The sequence below is a fragment of the Myotis daubentonii genome, chromosome 20 (genome assembly GCF_963259705.1).
Source record: "Myotis daubentonii chromosome 20, mMyoDau2.1, whole genome shotgun sequence".
In the NCBI taxonomy this organism is placed as follows: Eukaryota; Metazoa; Chordata; class Mammalia; order Chiroptera; family Vespertilionidae; genus Myotis; species Myotis daubentonii.
In genome coordinates, this window is record NC_081859.1 from 8,993,950 (window position 1) to 9,014,356 (window position 20,407).

Sequence of the window (20,407 nt, forward strand, 5' to 3'; positions counted from 1 at the left end):
ATCTTCCCGGATGTTCTCGAATATACTGTGAATAGTGTTGTGTTTTAAAAATCCATCGCTGTAGTCATTTGTAGTTTTATTGTAAACTCTGGGGCATTGTCACTTTTCATTTAAAATCAACTTTTTCACAACCATTTCTTAATGAACTTAATTAGATTAATTTCACTTAGTCACATCTGTTCATGACTGTTTCCCCCTTTTACACTCCATAGAAATCATGAAATTAAGCTAATATATACCATTATCTGCTGCAGAGAACAAACTCTGTAGTCTTACATCTTTTCATTCCCAGCAGGCGATTAAGGCTTGTTTTTCCCTAACGTGGGGAGGGTAGTCACTGCCTTGGATTTCCCTACAGTTTTGCCAAACGATTAGCTTTTCACATTGGTTCTAACACATAACATTTTATCTTTTTGTTAATGGAAATTCTTGTTATAGTGTTAAAGACATTTTTTAAGTAGGGCTGTGGGTAGAATGAAAAGTTTTTTTATGGACTATTTATATGCTTGCCAGTTGAAATACAGGATCTCCGGTTAAATTTGAATTTTAGATAAATAACAAATTATTTTTTTAAATAAGTATGTCCCATGCAGTATTTTGACTAAAAATTCTGTAGAAGTACTATATTCAGGGTGGGCAAAAGTAGGTTTACAGTTTATGTGGACAATAATACACTAATAAATAATAATACAAGAATAAACTGTTTTTGTGTACTCACAACTATAACACTACTTTTGCCACACCCTGTATTTATATTAAAAAGTAATTGTTGTCTGGCCGGCATGGCTCAGTGGTTGAGTGTCGACCTGTGAACCAGGAGGTCAGGGTTCAGGGTTGAATTCCCAGGCAGGGCACATGTCCAGGTTGCAGGATCGATCCCAGTAGCGGAGGTACAGGAGGCAGCCCATCAATGATTCTCTCTCATCATTGATGTTTCTCTCTCTCTCCCTCTCACTAACGCTCTGAAATCAATAAAAAAAACCCCCACATATTTTAAAAAAGTAACCATTTATCTGAAATTCACATTTAATTGATGTCTTGTGCTTTTGAAACATTAACCTGACCCCTGTGCTTGTTGGGATGACACAGCTGAGTCCTGGGGGCATTTCTCGTGTTTGCACAGGGGACGACGAGCAGAGTGACTGGTTTTACGAAAAGGACTCGGGCGGAGCGTGTGGCATCACGGGGGTCATTCCCTGGTGGGAGAAGGAAGATCCCAGCGAGCTGGACAGACACTTGCCAGACCCCGTCTTTGAAAGTATCCTAACGGGTTCCTTCCCCCTCATGTCGCATCCCGCGAGAAGAGGTCAGTAGCATGTCGCATCCGATGGGCTTGATCAGTCTAGGGATAGTCGTTGAGGGAGGACAGGCTGAAATGGGCATGAAAGAACCTCAAGCTACACTTTCATGCTTCCAGAATGTTAGAAAGGCCCATCGTGACCACACTGGGATGACAGAAAGGGGATCGAGGGGAAAGAAATGTAAATAGTCGGTAGTTGTGTGCTGACCACACTGGAACCCGACCCGCCATTCATTCAGATCTTTTAAGTACGAGTTTTGCCTTTTCCCTGCTACCATTCGAGATGTTTTCTCTCCTCCAACTTTCTTACTTCTGTAATTGACAGGATCTTGTCCTATGCTCCCGTGATCATAGGATCTCCTAAATTGGGTCTTTGATTTTCCAGGTTTCCAAGCTAGACTCAGTCGCCTCCGTGGAATGCCTTCCAAGAATATTAAAAAGTCTGGAGGGACCCCACCTTCAATGGTAGGCATGCCTTTCTGTCTGAGTTTTGTTATGTTTGGAAACGTATCCATTTCTGTGGAATAAAAAGCCACATCCTCATCCCCTATTCGTATCCCAATGTTATACTTAAAAACAATCCATTTTCTTGTAGGCTCCAAACTGGACCAGTGAGATTCCCCTATAAACCAAATCTGCTCATGCTCATAAGTTAGTTACGTTTTGAGCATCTGGGGAATGGCACTCGAGGGACCCTGGCTCCTGTCCTCTCCCCTGGAGGAGTTCCAGTGAGTGGGAGCCTCCCTGATGGAAGATGGGCCTGTTTGCTGGAGGCCTGGGATCTTCCTTTAGTCAGAAGCGAACCTGGCTGGGCGGCTTTCTAGGGACCTAGGTGGGCCCGGGGTGGGTAGAAACTACTGTACATTTTATATATTTTTCTCTTTTATGACTTTTAAAATATTGAAACCATTTATGTATCTATCATCTGTTTTGCTAAACTGCTGACAAAAGCTAGAGAATTTAAAATGTCCAGATGTCACATAAGTATTCCTCAATGTTTATATCGTGACCGGTTAAGAGCTCGTTTCTACATTATCTGACTGTTGTAAATAAAAAATGGTGACACATTCACATTTAAGGCTCGTTTTTAGAGAAATCTTCTATAACCAGCATTGTTTAAAGTATTTGCCTTTTACTCAGGGTATTTTAACAAGGGCTAGGATGAGTAGTAGGTGAGGTTGCTTGTTTTTGCCAGAGTTTGTATTTTGTTTAAGTTTGCTGCCTACGTGGATAATGTGCTCTGTATGGAAAACGCATTGTATTTTATACTATGGTATTCATTGTACTGCAAGCATCATCCTAGTGTTAAGCCAGCCGCTGTGATAACTAGTGTGTGCTAGAATTATTTACTATTACCTTTTAAACTATGCGCTTTGCCCAATACTTGAAAGCAATCCCAATGATCCTTTCAGCTTAGAGCATATTGAAATCATGTGAAAGCTGATATTTCAGCAAATGCTGTACGACTCTGAATCATGTTGTCACGCTCAAAAGTGAGAGCTGCGTGCATGCCCTTAGAATGACAGACCACATGTGTCACTGTGTCAGAAGTACTTGCATGAGCTCGCTGTCACCGTGCAGAGGGGCAGTGTCACAGCTCTGCCGATGGTGGAATTTAGAACATTACACAAAATGTTCGGGACATTGCGTTTTTCTGCACGGTTATTAGTAAAATGATGACTATTTTTTGTTACATTCCAATAATTGATGAAAACTGTGATTTAATACATGTATTTTTATATTACTGTGTGGATTGTTAATTCAGCATTTAATGGCTAACTTCAATATGATGATGGAAAAGAAACTGAAAGTTGGCATCTCCTTTACCCAGAGTTGTTACACTCTGAAACGTGTGGCATCTTTTAGATTATTTGTCTAAACTGGGGAGATCGCAAGTGATCAAGTGCACCTTTGCGTCTCTTTACCTTCGCATATTTAATGTGATGTTTTAGGGCAGTGGTTCTCAACCTTGGCTGCACATTAGAATCACCTGGGAATCCTTTTAAAATCCTGATTTTTGGGCCTCATCCTCCGGAAATTCTTTTTCTTTGTTACTAATGTTGTGGCCTCACCCCATAACAAAGAAACAGAATTTCCGGAGGATGGGGCCCAGAAATCAGGATTTTAAGAAGATTCCCAGGTGACTGTAATGTGCAGCCAAGGTTGAGAACCACTATTTTAGAGGGACAATGTTGTGTTTCGTAATTGTAAGTAAGCTTTCTGTGCTATGTCCTGTGCCCTGAGAATTTACGATCCCCCCCGCCCAGAATTACATAAATGCTTTTATTTTGTATAGTGACTGTCTTTTGGATCTGAACACGTCACTTTAAAACCTTGGCCTGTGAACTCTGCCTTCCCAGTCATGAATCGGGATGAATGCTCTCCAGTTCTTGGTTCAGTTTTACCTATTTTTATTTTTGCTTCACTGCCTGCCCGAGCATCGCTGGGATTTGTAGCCCATTTTCTAGGCTTATTGCAGTCTCACTGTGGTATTTTATAGAAGCTATTACAAGTGATAGGCTAGCTTCATGGTATTGATGATACATGGCTTAGCCATAGTAAGAGCGCCTCTCCTCTCTAAATTGTAAAAAGGTGATTGAGTTTCACTTGATGGAGATGTGCTCTGTGTGTGTGTTTATCATGAAACTAGTGCATTCGGCCATAAACTGTTTCCCGGGTCTCCCTTTTTTGTATTCAGAATTTTACTGAAGACAATGGGCTTTTTCAGGTTTTCATTCTCTCAACCCTGAATTGTCCTTGTGTTTGAATTTTTAAGTACTGTAATCTCTCTCTTTTTTTTTTCAATAAAATATCTGACTTGGGCAAGAAAGGTAAGAGTTCCAATTTGTGCTGCTATGTTAAAATTCCTATGCCGCGTTTTTATTGTCATTGCTCGTACTGTCCATGTTATTTTAAACAATGCAGTTTTCAAAAATCATAATCCCACAAAAGAGTCATGTGTAAACAAACAGTGCCCCCTTAGACTTTCACATTGAAAAGCCGATTGCTTTCAAGAGAGATTACTTTTCTGTGCGAAGAGAAACACACGTGGCTGTGACCTGTTAGAGTGGAGGCAAAGGGTTTCTGTCTCAAGCTGCACAAATCTATTGATGATATTTGAAGGAAATGACAGAAGGAAGAGTTTTTTACTGAAACATTAATGCAAACATTTTGATTGGGATTTTTATTATTCACCATAGTTGTGTTCTGCAAAGTTTTTGCAAACACTGAATTAGCGAATGCTGAACTTGCTCCCAAGGGAGAAACAGGCTTAGGTTGCTGCGAGCCTCTGATCGCGACATTTTCATCAGTCCATGGACACATAATCCTGTCTTCTGTACACTTGTGTTTTAAAGCACCTATGTAATCTATATGGTCGATTCATTAACATGGAACTCACGGCCGACACCCTGTAACTCAGGCCTGAACAAAGTGCACCAACACACGTATTTTCGCCATCAGGCACGTCACAGCCCCACATTCTAGGGACCCTAGACCGCACACAGCTCTGTGCTCGGGGGCATGTAGCACAGTGAGTCACCAACAAGAAGTACAACAGTGCCCTGGCTAGTAGCTAAGTGGTTAGAGCAGCGGTTCTCAACCTGTGGGTCGCGACCCCTTTGGGGGTCGAACGACCCTTTCACAGGGGTCGCCTAAGACCCTCGAAAAACACATATATAATTATGTATTGTTTTTGTGATTCATCACTATGCTTTAATTATGTTCAGTTTGTAACAATGAAATTGGGGTCACCACAACATGAGGAACTGTATTAAAGGTTCGCGGCCTTAGGAAGGTTGAGAACCACTGGGTTAGAGCATCGGACTGTGCATGGAGGGGTCTGGGGTTTGATGTCCGTCAAGGGCACTTACCTGGGTTCGCACCCCGCTCCAGTCAGGGCTCCTGTGGGAGGCAACCAGTCGATGTGTCTAACATCCATGTTTCTCTCACTCCCTGTGTCCCTTCTACTAGTACTCTCTCTGAAAAGCAATGGAAAAAAATATTCTTGGATGAGGATAAAAAAGAAAAGCACAAAAGTGTGAAAAACATGGCACTAAATAAACCACAAAAAGGCCACTTGTTTATAACATCAGAGCTAAAGCAAGAAGACAGCTGCCAAATATTTATACAGTGGGGCCTTGACTTACGAGTTTAATTCGTTCCGTGATGGAGCTCATAACTCAAATTACTTGTATGTCAAATCAAAAAGTGAACGAGTGAGACATGTGATGCTGGGCTGATGTGGCGTTCACTGTGACGTTCGCTGCGTCAACTAGCAGTGGGGTATCTGAAGCTGACTCGTAACCCGAATTTTAGCTCGCAACTCAAAGCAAAACATTGGCCGAGAGATGGCTCGGATCTTGAAAAACTTGTTAGTCAGGACACTCGTAAGTCAAGGCCCCACTGTATACTGTTTTGGTTTCCCCCCTTACATTTAATCATAATGTATGTCCCGAAATTAACATTATAATATTGTATTAGTCATCCTGTTTTTGTGGCTACTTCTTGTATAGGGCAACCAGTCTTTCTATTACATTTTTTAAAAATTCATTTTCTTTTTATTTTAATATGGTTTTAAAAAAAGAGACTTTTAGAGAAAGAGGAAGGGAAAGGAAGAGAGAAAGAGAAACGAAACATGGATGTGAGAGAGAAACACCAATCAGCCGCCTCCAGTGAGCACCCTGATCGGGGATCGCACCTGCAACCTGGGCATGCACCCTGACTGGGTATCGAACCAGTGACCTTTCCGTGCAAGAGACTAAGCTCAACCAGCTGAGCCACACCGGTCAGGACTTTATTACATTTTTTAAAATGCATGAAATGCCATGTTTTCTTTTCTTTTTTTTTTACTTTGGTATTTGCATGCAAATTCTTAGGTTATTAGTAAAGAAATGGCTTGTTTTAAGATTTTTTTCTTTTTTAGGAAATAATTTATGGACTTTTAAATGAATCTCTTTAAAAACATTGAATTTGCAAACATTTGAGGTTTTTAAAAAAATATCTCTAATAAAGATTATGCTTATCATTTAAAAACATTTTGCATCCTGCCCTAACCGGTTTGGCTCAGTGGATAGAGCACTGGTCTGTGGACTGAAGGGTCCCAGGTTCGATTCCGGTCAAGGGCATGTATCTTGGTTGCGGGTACATCCCCAGTAGGGAGTGTGCAGGAGGCAGCTGATCGATGTTTCTCTCTCATCGATGTTTCTAACTCTCTATCCCTCTCCCTTCCTCTCTGTAAAAAACCAATAAAATATATTTTAAAAAAAACACATTTTTGCATCCTAAGAAACCTCTGAAATATGTTCTAAAATGCTGTTTTTATTAAGACTGCTCATGGTCACCGTTTGACTCCACCGATGGATACTGAAGATCCCTTTTCCCTTTTGTGTCTTAAAAGGGTGGTGACATCACTAGGGGCCCCATTCTTTTTCTTTCCTTCTTTTTTCTCCCATCAAAATTGAGGAAATGGAAATGCTGCAAACATTTCACTTTTTTCGGAGCCTCGAGTCAGGTTTTCTGCCTTTTATGTTGCTGATGGAATTCTTCTGATGGTCTATAAAACTCAGCTTTCTAATTTGCCTTCAGTTCTGTCAGATAGCGAATATCAGAAAAGTTCAAAATCAATGATGGGTAGCACACTTCCAAATAGTGTTTAACAAGTGCTTTCTATATGGAAGTCACCCGCAAATCCTCCAGCTGAAGGTCAGTTTGAACAACGGAGAATTCACAATCAAGTAAATGGAAGGGGTTCCGTGCGCTACAGGTAGCGAATGCCAACCAGGCGCCTGTTGTCTGTTTGTCCATGACAAACCAGAGATACATGCCAACAGGTATTTATACACATTCGAAGCCAATAAAACTTGTGAAGTTTTTGTTAAGTCTCAGTTGTCTAATATTGACTACCACTTAATGAAGGAGTAGGTAGAAATTTGATGATTTCTTTATATACCAAAGAAGTGATGACTTGTGTTAAATAACAGTATTATATATGGCATCTTGTTCTTAGAACTTCTCATTTAAATCAGACAATTGGTGATAGGCAATTCACCATAATAGTGCTCCAGGTCAGTACAGTGCTGAACTTGTAGGCGTGTTTCTCTCTAAGTTGCAGTATTATCGTGGTAATCGTTAATAGTGTGTACTTGGTGTTTTTGAGGTCTTTCAGATTTGTAGAGATTTTGGTATATGTAATCTACAAATAATCTTTAAAAACGATATAGTACCACTGAGATTTCATCTCATTCCGTGTCATTTACATATATCTCTGATAGACTCTTCTGATGTCTTAGAAGAAATTATTTTAAAGGAGTATTTTACGTCATCTTGTGGGTGGATGAAGGTGACTGCGACATTGATGTCCTGCTTAACTGTGTTTTCAGCCATAGATTTCTCGGGTCAGTTGGACCACACACAGGTAATGATGTTATGATGTCTTCGGTGGGGGAAGAGCTGGGAACACAAACTGAGTACAGTCTGTCTTTGTTCCCCGGTACCTTTCCGTGTGGTTAGTAAAAATTAATTGGGAAAGGGAGCGAGAAAAGAGACTAATAGTTGTGAACTGATCCTAGGAGGATTTCCACTCTTCACTTCTCATGTTAGTTGTCTGTGTTCTCTGTCCTCCGGCACTGAGTCCTGTTTCCTTCCCGATCTGTCGTATGAGCCCCTTCTTTCCAGTTCCATCCATCGCTGCCCTGGAGTAGTTACTCATGAGCTGACTACGCCTCCTGCAGCGGTTCCGTATTTAGCCGTAGTCCTTCCTCCTGTGCCTTTGCTCACAACCTCTTCCTACTGTGCGATTCTTCTCCTTCCAGGAGCAGTTCAAGTTCTGTACCTTTTCTTCAAAACCTTCCCTGACTCCTCACACATCCCCTGAAATTACATCACACCTACCCGCCCTGCCTCTTTGGAACTCATGCATGGGTAACCTTCCTATTTGATACTGTTATTCCTCTGCTCATGTTTATACAGTAACCCCAAGAACATGTCATACCCCGTGGTTCCTAGCACATGGTATGTGCTGAATATTCATTAGCATTATAACTTTTTCCTAATTCTTCTTCCTCATAGAGCTTCTTAAAAACACTGGTGTATGCCCAGCCTTTGGAATTGACTGTTTTAGGAAATACAAATTAATCGAACTCATTCCTTGATTGAACGAAATTTCAGTCATCCTGTTTCTTCAAAAAATTATTGTATGTGTTACATACAGAGTGTCTCCAAAACGTGTATACACACTTTAACTGCTGATAGCTCAATTTTGAAAATGTAATGTATTTCTTCAAATATATTTTTATTGATTTGAGAGAGGAAGGGAAAGGGGGAGAGATAGAAATATCAATGATGAGAGAGAATCATTGATCGGCTGCCTCCCGCATGCCCCACACTGGGGATTGAGACCTCAACCCAGGCATGTGCCCTGACCAGGAATCGAACCGAGACCTCCTGGTTCATAGGTCGACAACGACTGAGCCACGCCAGCTGGGAGAAAATGCAATATATTTTAATAAACACTGTTCTTATAATTATTCACAGTTTGTGTATACATTTTGGGGGGCCCCCTATATGTTACTAGTATACTATGAACACCTTATTGTGTAGTTGTGGCCGATGTTTGCTATTAAAATGTCTTGACTTCCCATTGGAGTGCTTCCTAAAGAGGCTGGCTGTCTAGCTGAGAGGATGAGCGCTTGCTCTTCCTGAGTCTCCCCATATCGTTCTCAGCTCCCAGTGCAGCACTGTGAAGGGCAAAGCAGGCACTTGATTGAAAAGGGGCCTTTACACGCGTGTGCGCGCGCACGCACATACACACACACATCATTTTAGATTGTACGTCTTATTTCTGGTAGGTAATCATTGCATTTAGACGGTATGAGGACCTACACTAATTTTCACAACAGTTGTAATCATAAACTTGATTAAAAGTGAGGATGAAGATACGCATATGTGTGAAGAAATTAGATGTTCTAACCATTAATGTATGGCATCCATGTGTCTTGAGTGAATTACAGACTTTACTCATTTCTCGGCCATTGGTTTTATCTATAGATTAAATATAGGTAATTATTCATTTGACAGGTTACTTTATTACCTTGCTATATCTCAGACTACTGAATGCAGTTATAATGTCATTATTGTAATAATTGGGATTCATTAATAACTAATTAATTAACATTTCATGTACATTAAAATTAAAAAAGAATTGGAATTTGATTTTGTTTGAAGTCCGTTTTCTGGTAGTTATTTTGATTTAATAACAATAGACTTTTTAATTACAGTTATCCTAAGCTCACGTGTAAATAGCAAAATGTTTTACAATTAATCGGAATTATAGTTAGAAATATTAACTTCAGTAGGTTAATCAGTTCATTATATTTGGTGCCTCCCTTTATGAAAAAATTACGAGTTAAATTTGTTTGTTGGGAGCAAGTGTGCATACATGAGGTACTAAACTTAAACTTTATTTTTACATTCATGGAGCACTTAACCAAGTACCTAGTATATTCAGATGTTCAATACTTGTTTTCCTGCATAACTAATTTTTTGCCTTGCAATAGTATGTGATTTCAGTGGATATTAAATGGTTAAACTGCTTAGAAATTTATTTGCACACTTACTAAGATCTGTTACCGGAAGGAATAAAATTAAAAGAGTCTAATCAAGTATCATGTTATAATCCGTATTTTTTATTTATTTATTTCTTTGGGTCTGTTTCTCAATAAGGACTGTTACATTTCCGATTCAAAGTAATTTTTACCTGCCCTTTCAGGTTAATGCCATTCTTTAGAAAAGCCCATCTATTCTGGCAATGTAATGCATTTTATTTAATTTTATAGTTTTTATGATATCATATATTAGAGGTTGCCAAAAATATAGGAAAATTTTAGAGAACATTTTTGGATTTGATGGATTACCACTCTTGAAAGGGAAACAAAACACTAAATATTTCTAATCCGGCATTATTTACCGCATGGGTGGTTAAACGCTACTTTAAGCCTCATAAAATTAAAAGGGAGAAGTCTGCCAAGTGGAGCAGGAATTGGATTTAAGAAGAGTGGTACAGAGCCAAAATATTGCTACAGAATTAAATGTCAAAAATCTTCTTTAATAGTAGATATATAGTTCACAGTGCCTGGTTATGATTACTACATTTAATCTAAATCCCTGAAAGTTGCTCTCTCCTTTTCCATAAAATACAATAGGACACAAATCAGTTTTACTGGAGATGGATAACAATTGGAAAATAATGCATCTTCCCGCCCAATAAATTGTCAGTTATACCTTTTAACTAAAATCAATTCATCTTTCCGAAATTTATTGCAATTCCTAATAATAAATCTCCTCAAATGTTTATTCATTTGGTTTTTGATACATTTGCGCCACTTTCGCTATGGTCGAATGTTTTCTCTCTTGATTCATTGTAAATTAGAAAATCTATTTTGAGTCAGTCTTCTAGTTAAGAAGTTGAAATCTATAACCGAGCACCTTTTTCACTCTCCTCTGTACATTTTAATACCCTTGAACTTAAGTGCAATGCAGTCAGTTCTTTCCAGAAGGAGCTTAAAAGACTTTTCGGCGTCCCTTCTTGAGAAAGGGCCGGATTCATAAAACAAGTACTTAGAGGCTGTTAGGTGATTATTGCCAGAGATACATGGGTAGCGCCATCATTTCATGTGCTTGTTACAAGGTAAGTACTCATTTGAATTAGGATCCGCTATCGATCCTATTGGGAGCCCGCTTTTATTTTCTGTTGATAGTGACATTCAAAGGAAACACAAATATTCCATCCATTCTGTCTTCCACACAGGTCTCTCCCTTATTAATCTCCAGCTCCACTATTAATTTTTAAACCTCTCTCTGTACCTTTGCAGGCTGTTCTTTTCAAATGTATCCTAAGTGTGAAACCAGATGGGCTTTTTACCACACACTATGATATGGAATGCAGTTATTATTTTTTAGTTAAATGAATCACACGTGAGCATTTCTCTGTCTTGGTTCTTAATTATGATCATTAGAATTAAAAGACATTTTTTCAAGTACTGTATGATGAGCACTGACTCTTGTCATTTTCATTTTATACCTTTCTTTACTTATTCCACAGTGAAGTCAGATTGGTATTTTTTCCCCCATCTCCACCTCTACTGTGCCTTTAGGAAATGAACGTGAGAATCAGTTTACTTTCCGACAAATTTAATAAAAATGCGTTTGCAGTCAACACGTGTTAAGACTTGGTTTTAAGTCTACACTTTTTATATTATAGCAACTGAAATTCTAAGATTGATTTTCAGAATGGATACTGTTAGAAATGAAGGTGGCCTTAATTTGAATCAAATCTGTAACTCATGGGCAAATTTGTGTTGCTGCTACTATATAATGCCATATGATTAATTTAGCAGTTAAAAGGGGCAATTTATATAGCTAGAATAGCCAATATGGAATTCATTAATAGGGCTAGCTGCTCAGTGAAGAAAACAGATGTTTTCTAAGGCAAAGATCAGACATGAATTACGGGTCTTACTTGTTCATCTAAAAATAGTGTTTCTTTTTATGAAACTGAACTTAATAATTTTTTTGATCTATGGATTCTTGAATATAAAGTATATTACTCATTTGTACTTAGCAAATTAATTTCTATATTAACAAATTATAGGCTTTAATAAATTTAGCTAGCTGTAAAAACGTTAAAAACAATCTCTGACTTAACGTGTACTTTCTAATTTGGTTTTCCTATCACACTGACTATGAAAGTAAATCAAATCATGCTCTTTTAAATAAATAAAAATGATCAACCACATGCTTATGCCTTTTTTTAAAAATACTGATAAAGCGTTTTAGAAATATTCCTCTAGTGGTTTTGTAAACATTGCTTAGTGATACAGTCAATTTATTACTTAAGTGTTTAGGGTTTTTCTCTATTCCTGTCGGTTAGGAGGCCTTTTTAAAAAATATATTTTTATTGATTTCAGAGAGGAAGGGAGAGGGAGAGAGAGAGAGAAACATCAATGATGAGAATCATTGATCAGCTTCCTCCTGCACACCCCACATTGGGGACTGAGCCCACAAGCTGGGCATGTGCCCTGACCAGGAATCCAACTGTGGCCTCCTGGTTCATAGGTCAATCCTTAACCACTGAGCCACGCTGGCCAGGCTGTTAGGAGGAATTGTAACAATAACTGTATATCACAGTTGTCACCTTGGCCTGGCAGTGTTCAGTTTGGGAAGGACAGCGGGCTTGTCATACCCACCTTTCAAAGGAGGAAATGTGGGTTCTGACAAGATGAGTAACTGACATACCGAGAGGCTGAGGCAGGATCAGGGCCGATCCTGGTCCAGTGTGTCTGTCTGTCCCCCCTGCCTCTCTAATCTTTCTAGTCGAATATTAATTCATTCTAGAGACTGAATCTTTGTTAATGTTTTTAACTAGTTTTAGGGGTTGCCAGGTCAAGTTTACTATTTTTCAATCCAAATGGATATTTTTAAGGAGATCAATTAGTAATCTACATTTCCCTCTCTCCCCCCCCCCCCCCACCCTCAGTGCTCTAAGCCATCAACAAAACCTATTGTTCAGTCTTCCTCTCTCTACTTCCTTTCACACCCTCATCAATTCTAATGTGATTCTCCTCACCCTCTTGACCTCTAACTTTGTCTATTGGTGCCCTTGCTTGGTTCACCAGAGAAGATTCAACCTGTTCTTCCTGCTCCAGGTCTTGCCACTTCCTTCCTCGTGGCCTGGCTCTCACCGGTCCGTGCATCCTGAGTGTGCCTGGCACTCCCAGCCTCTGCCCCGTTGCCCCCACGATTTTCACCTTTGGAAACATCACACTTCATGTCAGTCTGTGGAAACCTTGTCCATTCATCAGAATGCATCTCAGTTAATCCCTTATGTGAAAACCTCCAGGCCCAAAGGCCTCGCTCCCATCACTCCACTCCTCCCAGAACCCTGCTTGAGCCTCTCCCAGTGTTGTGCAAGCAAAAGGCTCCGACCGGAAGTCAGAGCAGCTGGTCACAAAGCCATGACTTCCCAGCGGTGTCCCCTTGGAGGAGTCCCTCACTGAGCTTCCGTTTCCTCATCCCTAAGGCAGGGACAGTGAAGGATGAGGTGGACGAAGGTATGTACTAGGACTTGAGAACTGTAAAGGAACTGTTAGTTCTCATTTGCTTCAGGAACTCAGAGCTCATGACCAAGCTGGTAATGTGTATGCATGCGTGTGTGTGTGTGTGTGTGTGTGTGTGTGTGAGAGAGAGAGAGAGAGAGAGAGAGAGAGAGCGGTATCTTGGTGTTGGGGATGTAGCTGCAAATTAGAGAAGGCATTCCCTAGCTGCAGGCATTCAAATTCAAAACATCTGAAGATCCTATGATGCCCAAATGAAACACTTGGTTACTTCTGGTTTTATACCTTAAAAATGTGTATGTAATAGTAAACTTATTGTAGCAAAAATGATTGAGATATTGTACACTTTGTTTGTACTTAAAGTCTTCTGTGGGTTTTTATACTTTGCATACATCCTAATTTAACACCACATTGGCTGGTGACTACCATGTCGGGTAGCGTCTCCACTGCATGGAAAGGCGCTGAGATGAGGGGTACCTGCATTTCTTTTTCTCATTGCATTTGGGAAGATCACACTTGCTTGCTAGTTGTATATAAAAATAGGACTTTTTATAAACAGCAGGTAGGTGGTGCCCTGGTTGCAGGCTTTGATGGATTCTCAGTGAAATTCAGCTTATGTGGTGCTGAGAAATATTCTTCAGTAAATTTTGTAAAGATGGCCTTACAAGTACCATGAAAAAATTAAAAAAAAAATTGATGAAAATTTAGTATTTGGCATTCCCCTTTAAATGTTGGTTAGCCCCAATATTATGTCTCAACATTCAAACCCTTGATGATTTCTATGTGCTAGGTGCATAGATTTTACAGCTGCAGTCTGAACATTTTTAAATTAAAATATATCTTTCATTCTGATTGTATTGATTTACACGTCTCTGTGTCAATATTAAGTCAAGTGAATTTTTCAATAAGTTGAAAAGATCTGGCAGGGTGAGTTAAATTTATTAGATTTGCTAGAGCTATTTTCTTGTCTGTGTTTGGGCATCTCTCTGCTTTTCTATTGCTGATTAGAATTTTACTTTGAAAATAGCACTACAATTTCAGTAACACATTTTCATACCTCTTAGTGATTTTTTTTCTCTTGAATAAATTGCCATTGGAAACCTTGTCACTACTTATTACATTCTTGGCATCTTTTGCTGTTTTTCAAAACAATGTATTTTTAGTTTTCTTATATTATAAAATATAGTATTGTTTGAATTTTATTTGAATCACAAAACTAAGTCATGTTCCTTTATAAACCTTTTTTTTTGGTAAATTTTAAGTAGAAAAAAAAATATATATATATATATATACATACATACATATATATATCTTTTAAAAAATCAGTCTGTGAAGCTAAGTTAACTCAGTTTATTGGAAATACAAAATTTCATGAGGGTTTAAAAGCTTTAGGCATAATTCACCATAATTTCCAAGTGTGCATATAAAAAAAGCACTTTTTGCTATTATAAGTGAAAACTTAGTACATTTTGACTAACCCAGAATATCAGTTATCATGTACATAGGATGCAGGAGAGGGTCACTCATTCTACATTCACACACGCAGAATACAGAAATTAGTAGCCCCAGGTGAAGCCAATCCAAGTTCATTGATTGTCTCAGTAGATTGTAATTTCACGTAGATATTTTAGGCTGGCATATATATACTCGTGTCAATTATTTATTATCTAAAGTTGACTTTAAAAGACAAAAGCTCTGATGAATATACTTAATATCAAAATATGTGAATTGTGTGATAAGAGGAAGGTGACAGTGTTTTTCAATCAGTGAAACACAATCATTGTGTAAATGGATGAAACTTGGATACAAGAAGAAAATGGCAAAAAATGGTGCTAGAAACTTTAACCAGGATTTAATGAACTAATCAAGCTGTGGAGGAAATATTTCTATTTTTTGTGTCTTGATGGTATTGTGTCATGATGGTAATTCTCCCACTGTTAAATTAAATCTGCTGGATGTTTTGTAATTATTTTTTTCTGGGCAGAGTGGGGCTGTAGTGTAAAGTAAAACCAGCTTTTATGTAGTACTTGGGCACTGATAACTGGTACTTTTATGGGATCCTTAACTTTGACCACTTAGTACCTCCAAATCACCATGAAACAAAACAGTTTTATCTGTAGACAAAATATCTGGCTCACTTCAATAGAAATATAGCACTAATATTTTACAGTAACAAAAACTAATAATTGAATACTATGCTAAGTTTCTTCCACAAGCATTCTCATTTACTCCTCACAATAACCATACGGTGTGGGCATTATATCTCACTTCTATAGATTGGGAATTTAAGACATAAGTTAAGTAATTTCTTCAAGGTCATGGAGCTACATCAAATGGCAGAGCCCAGCCTTGAAAGTAAGTCTCTCTAGAGTCAAAGGTCATGCTCTCAGCTACATCATCATACTGCCTCCTTGAGCAAGAGAAGTCTTTTAGTGTCATGATCAGTCGAGTTTTATTACATTACTTTTTAAGAGAAGATATCGTTTTCAAAATGTAGTTGGGAAATTTTCTGCCTTAAAATATTAACAAAAAACCATTTTATTTAATCTTCCAGGGGAACTTTATTTATAGACAGGTGCAAATTTCTATTAAATCTGTGCTAAGCTGTTGAATATATACTTGTGTAAAGTAGTACGTTATGTGAAAATATGTGTGCATTATCCAATTAGCAAATATATTATTTGTATCTTCTCAGGCATGATATTAATAGTAATTAATCTTCTTTGCACATTTCTATTTTAGAATTTTTTAAAACTGTGTGCGGCATAAAACAAAACAGTGCTAAAACAACCAAGCTCTGATCACCACTGCTTGCGATATATTCAGTCATCTGCTTAATCCTTATCCCCTTCGCATTGTCAATACCCATCTAATTCCACTTTAACAACAGTAATTGGCTGATGGAGTAGAAGATATAGATTTGTTTTCTTGATGACTCCTTGACTTTTTTTCCTCTGGTAATACTAATAGAATTCCAAATCCGTCCTGGTGTGATCATGTCATGAGTAGGTCAACAATCATGTCAAGGTCCTATTGGAAACCTCATAGCCAACATCTTAATTTAGACTTAGCTCTCTTCGTCACCTGTCTGTGCAATTGTAAGCAATTTTTTCGAGTCTCATCTCTCCATTATAACAGAATTCATTTAGTTCACAGGGGTAGAGTTCTGCATCTGAATTATGTGCCTGGTCTCAACGGAGTAAATGGAATATATAAAACTCCGGGAACCCCATTAGCATGGGTATATTTATATATGTGTATGTGTCTTTTTTTAAGTTACAAATGTTGAACAAAACTCAGAAAACTCTTACCCTATTTTTTTTTTTTTGCAATCAGTATATCATCTGTGTTCATGAAATATGAGTGGTTTTGTGGTACTAAGTTCTAGGAAAGTATACTTTCACTTTAAATAGATTATTGAGTTATTACCAGCTGGTTTGTCATCACTGTTCTAATTTTATTTCATTACTGTGACAGGAACAATATGTATTCATAATAAGAAAATGCTCTTTAAAATTATTACGCTACTTTGATTTTAAGTGGATGGGAGATATAGAATACAGGCAAAAGCATTTCAGATGTTGAAGTATGTTATATGAATGTGTATATATATATATATATGTTTATCTATGTGTTATCTATATATTTTTTATACATTTCTATTATCTCTGCTTGATTAATAAACATGTCCCTATCAGCTGTACTATTTTCTATCTATAAAAGAATGCACCGTACTCCCTATGTTTTGGATAGTAATAAATGATAATAACCAGAAGTTCATTAGATTTGGATGTTAAAAAATTGGAATACTGAATAAAAACTTAAATCAAAATAGGAACAATGGGTTAAAAAATAGGAGCTGTCAGCCTTTCAAATGGATAAAAAGAGATTTCTGTAGAGACATAGAGAAACCAAAAGCAATCTGATTATTCTGAAATTCTTTAAAATTTTACATTTTATAATTAATTCAAATGATCTTTTATTGAAATATAAAGTAGATCTTAACAGGGATGTTTGTTTGTTTGTTTGTTTGTTTGTTGGCTCTCCTCCAATCAGAGATTGTACACTTCCAGGAGCAAGCTTTATTATCATACTAATAGGTTTCTGGAACTTCCATTTATTTGTTTGGAGGCCAAAGCAATCAAATTGGAGGCACATAAAGAATCAGTAACAGTTTTCTCATGTCATGATGTATTGATCTTTTATATCAGATATATTTTAAATCTGGGCACCTAGAATTTTTACCAATAAATCCAAATTTTACTTTGCTTAAATAAGCTCACCTAACTTTGTCTTTTCCTTGGAGCCATTTGTTTATTTTTTAAAACAAAACTGGTATAAACTCATACAGTGGCTTTCCCATTTAAGGTGAGATTGAATGTGCTAATATTTGAGAGGATTTTAATGACATTCTCATAGTCGTACAATGTTCTTACGATAACTAATAGTTAACAGCCTTTTCCAGAACCGGGGTGGGGGACCCAGCATTTTGTAATGGAAAGAACAGTAGATCATGGGTCAGATCTTAGGGCAAATGCTGGCTTTGCAGAAATCTCACACTGGGACTTTGGGCAGGACATTTAAGCCTTTTATGTGTTTGGTTCCTCATTTGTAAGAATCAAGAAGCCTTAAAGCTGTTTCTTTTTATAAACCTATAAATGCTAGGGTTGTAAGTGCCAAATCACTCCTCAGGCCTAGAGAAAACATGTATTCACCAGATTCCCAAACCAGAGTGTACATTTATCAGGAACTAAAGGGCACTGAAAGGGACCTCTTACATTTCAAGTCTGAGTGTGTGAGGCTGAATTTTATATTTTTCCTTATCATTGCATTTATCTTGAAGTGTGCCTTTCTGTATAGTTTACTAGATAAGCATGCTCTTTGGAGCCAAAAAGACCCGGATTCAGATCCTGATTGGACCTGCCATTTTCTGACTGAGTGATTTTGGACAATTTACCTAGCCTTTCTGCACCTCCGTTTCTCCTTTTGCAAATGGCAATAGTGTTCACCTGCAAGGGCTTGTGGGAGAAGAGAGGTTGAATGAATATAATATATGGCTCATGTAGGTGCTCAGAAATGTCTGCTTTTCCCCTTCCCTCTTTTCAGGTCTACGATGACTCCATTTACCATCTTGCCTCACTTTGATAAATGACAAGCCAGCCCTCTGCAGGCAGATAAACCATCCAGAAACTACTAGTAGATACAGTCCCTGAATGTCACTCCACATCATGGGCATCAGAAGGCCACTTCCCAGACTTAGACAGTGTTGGAGCTCAGGGGGTTGGCAGTCAGCTGAGCACCAGGCTCTGCCCAGGGCTGGGATGCAGGTTGGGATGTGTTTCTTGTGTGACTACCATGTAGTGAACTTCCAAGGCAGCTGCTGGGGCGAGGTCTGGGGTGGGGCTCGGGGAAGTGGGCTCCCCCCCCCCCCCCAGAAGACAAGACCATCGTAACTGAATATTTAAATATGTTCAAAAGGCACACTACTTTTCAAAAGACTTTTTCTTGGTCACTGTATTTCTCTCATTTGCCCATTTTCTGAGCATCTGGGATGCCCTGTAAGAAATATTTTAGTGTTACATATTTTAGTAGATGTCCTGTATTCGTGTCAAGACTGTACGTATTTCTTCTCTTTTAAAAATCACCTCTTCCGGTATCATTTTTACAAATCATCCTTATGTTCTTTGCAAAATAATTAGGTAAACATATTTAGCTAAGTCATTAATTGAGCCCTCCTTATAACGTGCTCTGTGAGCATCAGAATCGGGCCGTTAACGTAATTCGAACGTATTTCTGTAATCTAATTAACAGCCAGGGTAGGCTGATTCTGAAAAGGACATCTAGCAATTTTGACACTGAGAATTAATTATAAGAGAGAAGACAGATTTGTGCTCGGGCTAGAATTAACTAGCAGTTCAAAACATACGCAGTCACCTTGGGCTCTTGTAACACAAGATGATACTCTTCTTAATATCCAGCTTGTAAAGTTTATTTAGATAACTCATCTACCTGTCAGCTCTGTTGTTGTTGTTTTTTCTGTTTCATTTAATTTAGAAAATAGTTCTTTTCTTCGACCACTCCAAATTCATGTTTGTTGAATTTTTAAAAAGTCACATTTGATGTGAGTCTGTGTTTGAATGGTTCAGATACTTATCAGAGGTCATTCATTCCAGGAGGAAGGAGATGACATTCAACGTCACATTTCCTCCCAATTTCAAAGAATATCTCTTTAATTAAAGAGCTGGAGACGGCCTTAGTTGTTTGCGAGGTATAGCCCCACATAAAAAGCTGGCACTGTATTTTGCGGATTTTCCCCTCCCCCAAGCGACCACAATTATTTTAATGCTTCTGATGCAACTTTTCTCATTTGACAACAACAAAGACCCTCTTCAAAAACCTTTCATTGGTTAATGCAAGAAACACTGCGATAGTGGGTTAATTTTGAGTGCACAAAGGGCTACTGGAGGGTAGAGAGGGCATCTGTGGGATAAGCTTTCAATGTGATGAGGACGATAAGAGATCTGCCACTTGTGCAAAAGACAGCATTTGACTTTAAAAAGTGTCATTTACTTGTCTAAAAAGCATATTTTAGATGAGTGGACGATGAACCTGAGTGTCACACTGCCTTTCTTCTTGCACTTCTAGCGTTTCGGGTCTTGGGGTGTCTGATTTTGTTTGCATGTATCTCAAGTAGGTACAAAATTGCACTTGGGGTTTATTTTCATAGAGATGCTTGGTTCACATTCTATTGACTGAAACATCTTCTTTCTCTTCGCTGTCCCCCATCCCCCAGAAGAGTAGCTTTTCTCTCCTGTGTAGCCATGATTGTACCCCGTTTTGGGGGAAGTCCTATCCAGGTCTTAACAACTGGCCTCATCTCAGACCAATTATATCAGAACAGAACCTCTCGAAGTAGAACCCCGACCAAGGATACTTGGGTGACTTCATGGGCAGCCGGGTGAGGGAATTACAGCAAAAAGGACCAAGCAGACCTGTG

At 38.4% G+C, this 20,407-nt stretch overlaps 1 protein-coding gene across 3 annotated transcripts in view; it reads left to right on the top strand.

The window, feature by feature from the left end:
- GPATCH2 (G-patch domain containing 2) overlaps positions 1 to 20,407 on the top strand; it is a 94,379-nt gene that overhangs the window by 12,910 nt on the left and 61,062 nt on the right. For 2 of the 3 annotated variants that reach the window (XM_059677525.1, XM_059677526.1), the window contains 2 exons: positions 1,124 to 1,306; positions 1,686 to 1,765. In XM_059677525.1, coding sequence (XP_059533508.1) covers positions 1,124 to 1,306; positions 1,686 to 1,765 — 263 coding nt within the window. Of the gene's footprint in view, positions 1 to 1,123; positions 1,307 to 1,685; positions 1,766 to 1,895; positions 4,131 to 20,407 lie in introns of those variants that run through there. The other variant, XM_059677527.1, reaches the window with a different exon arrangement.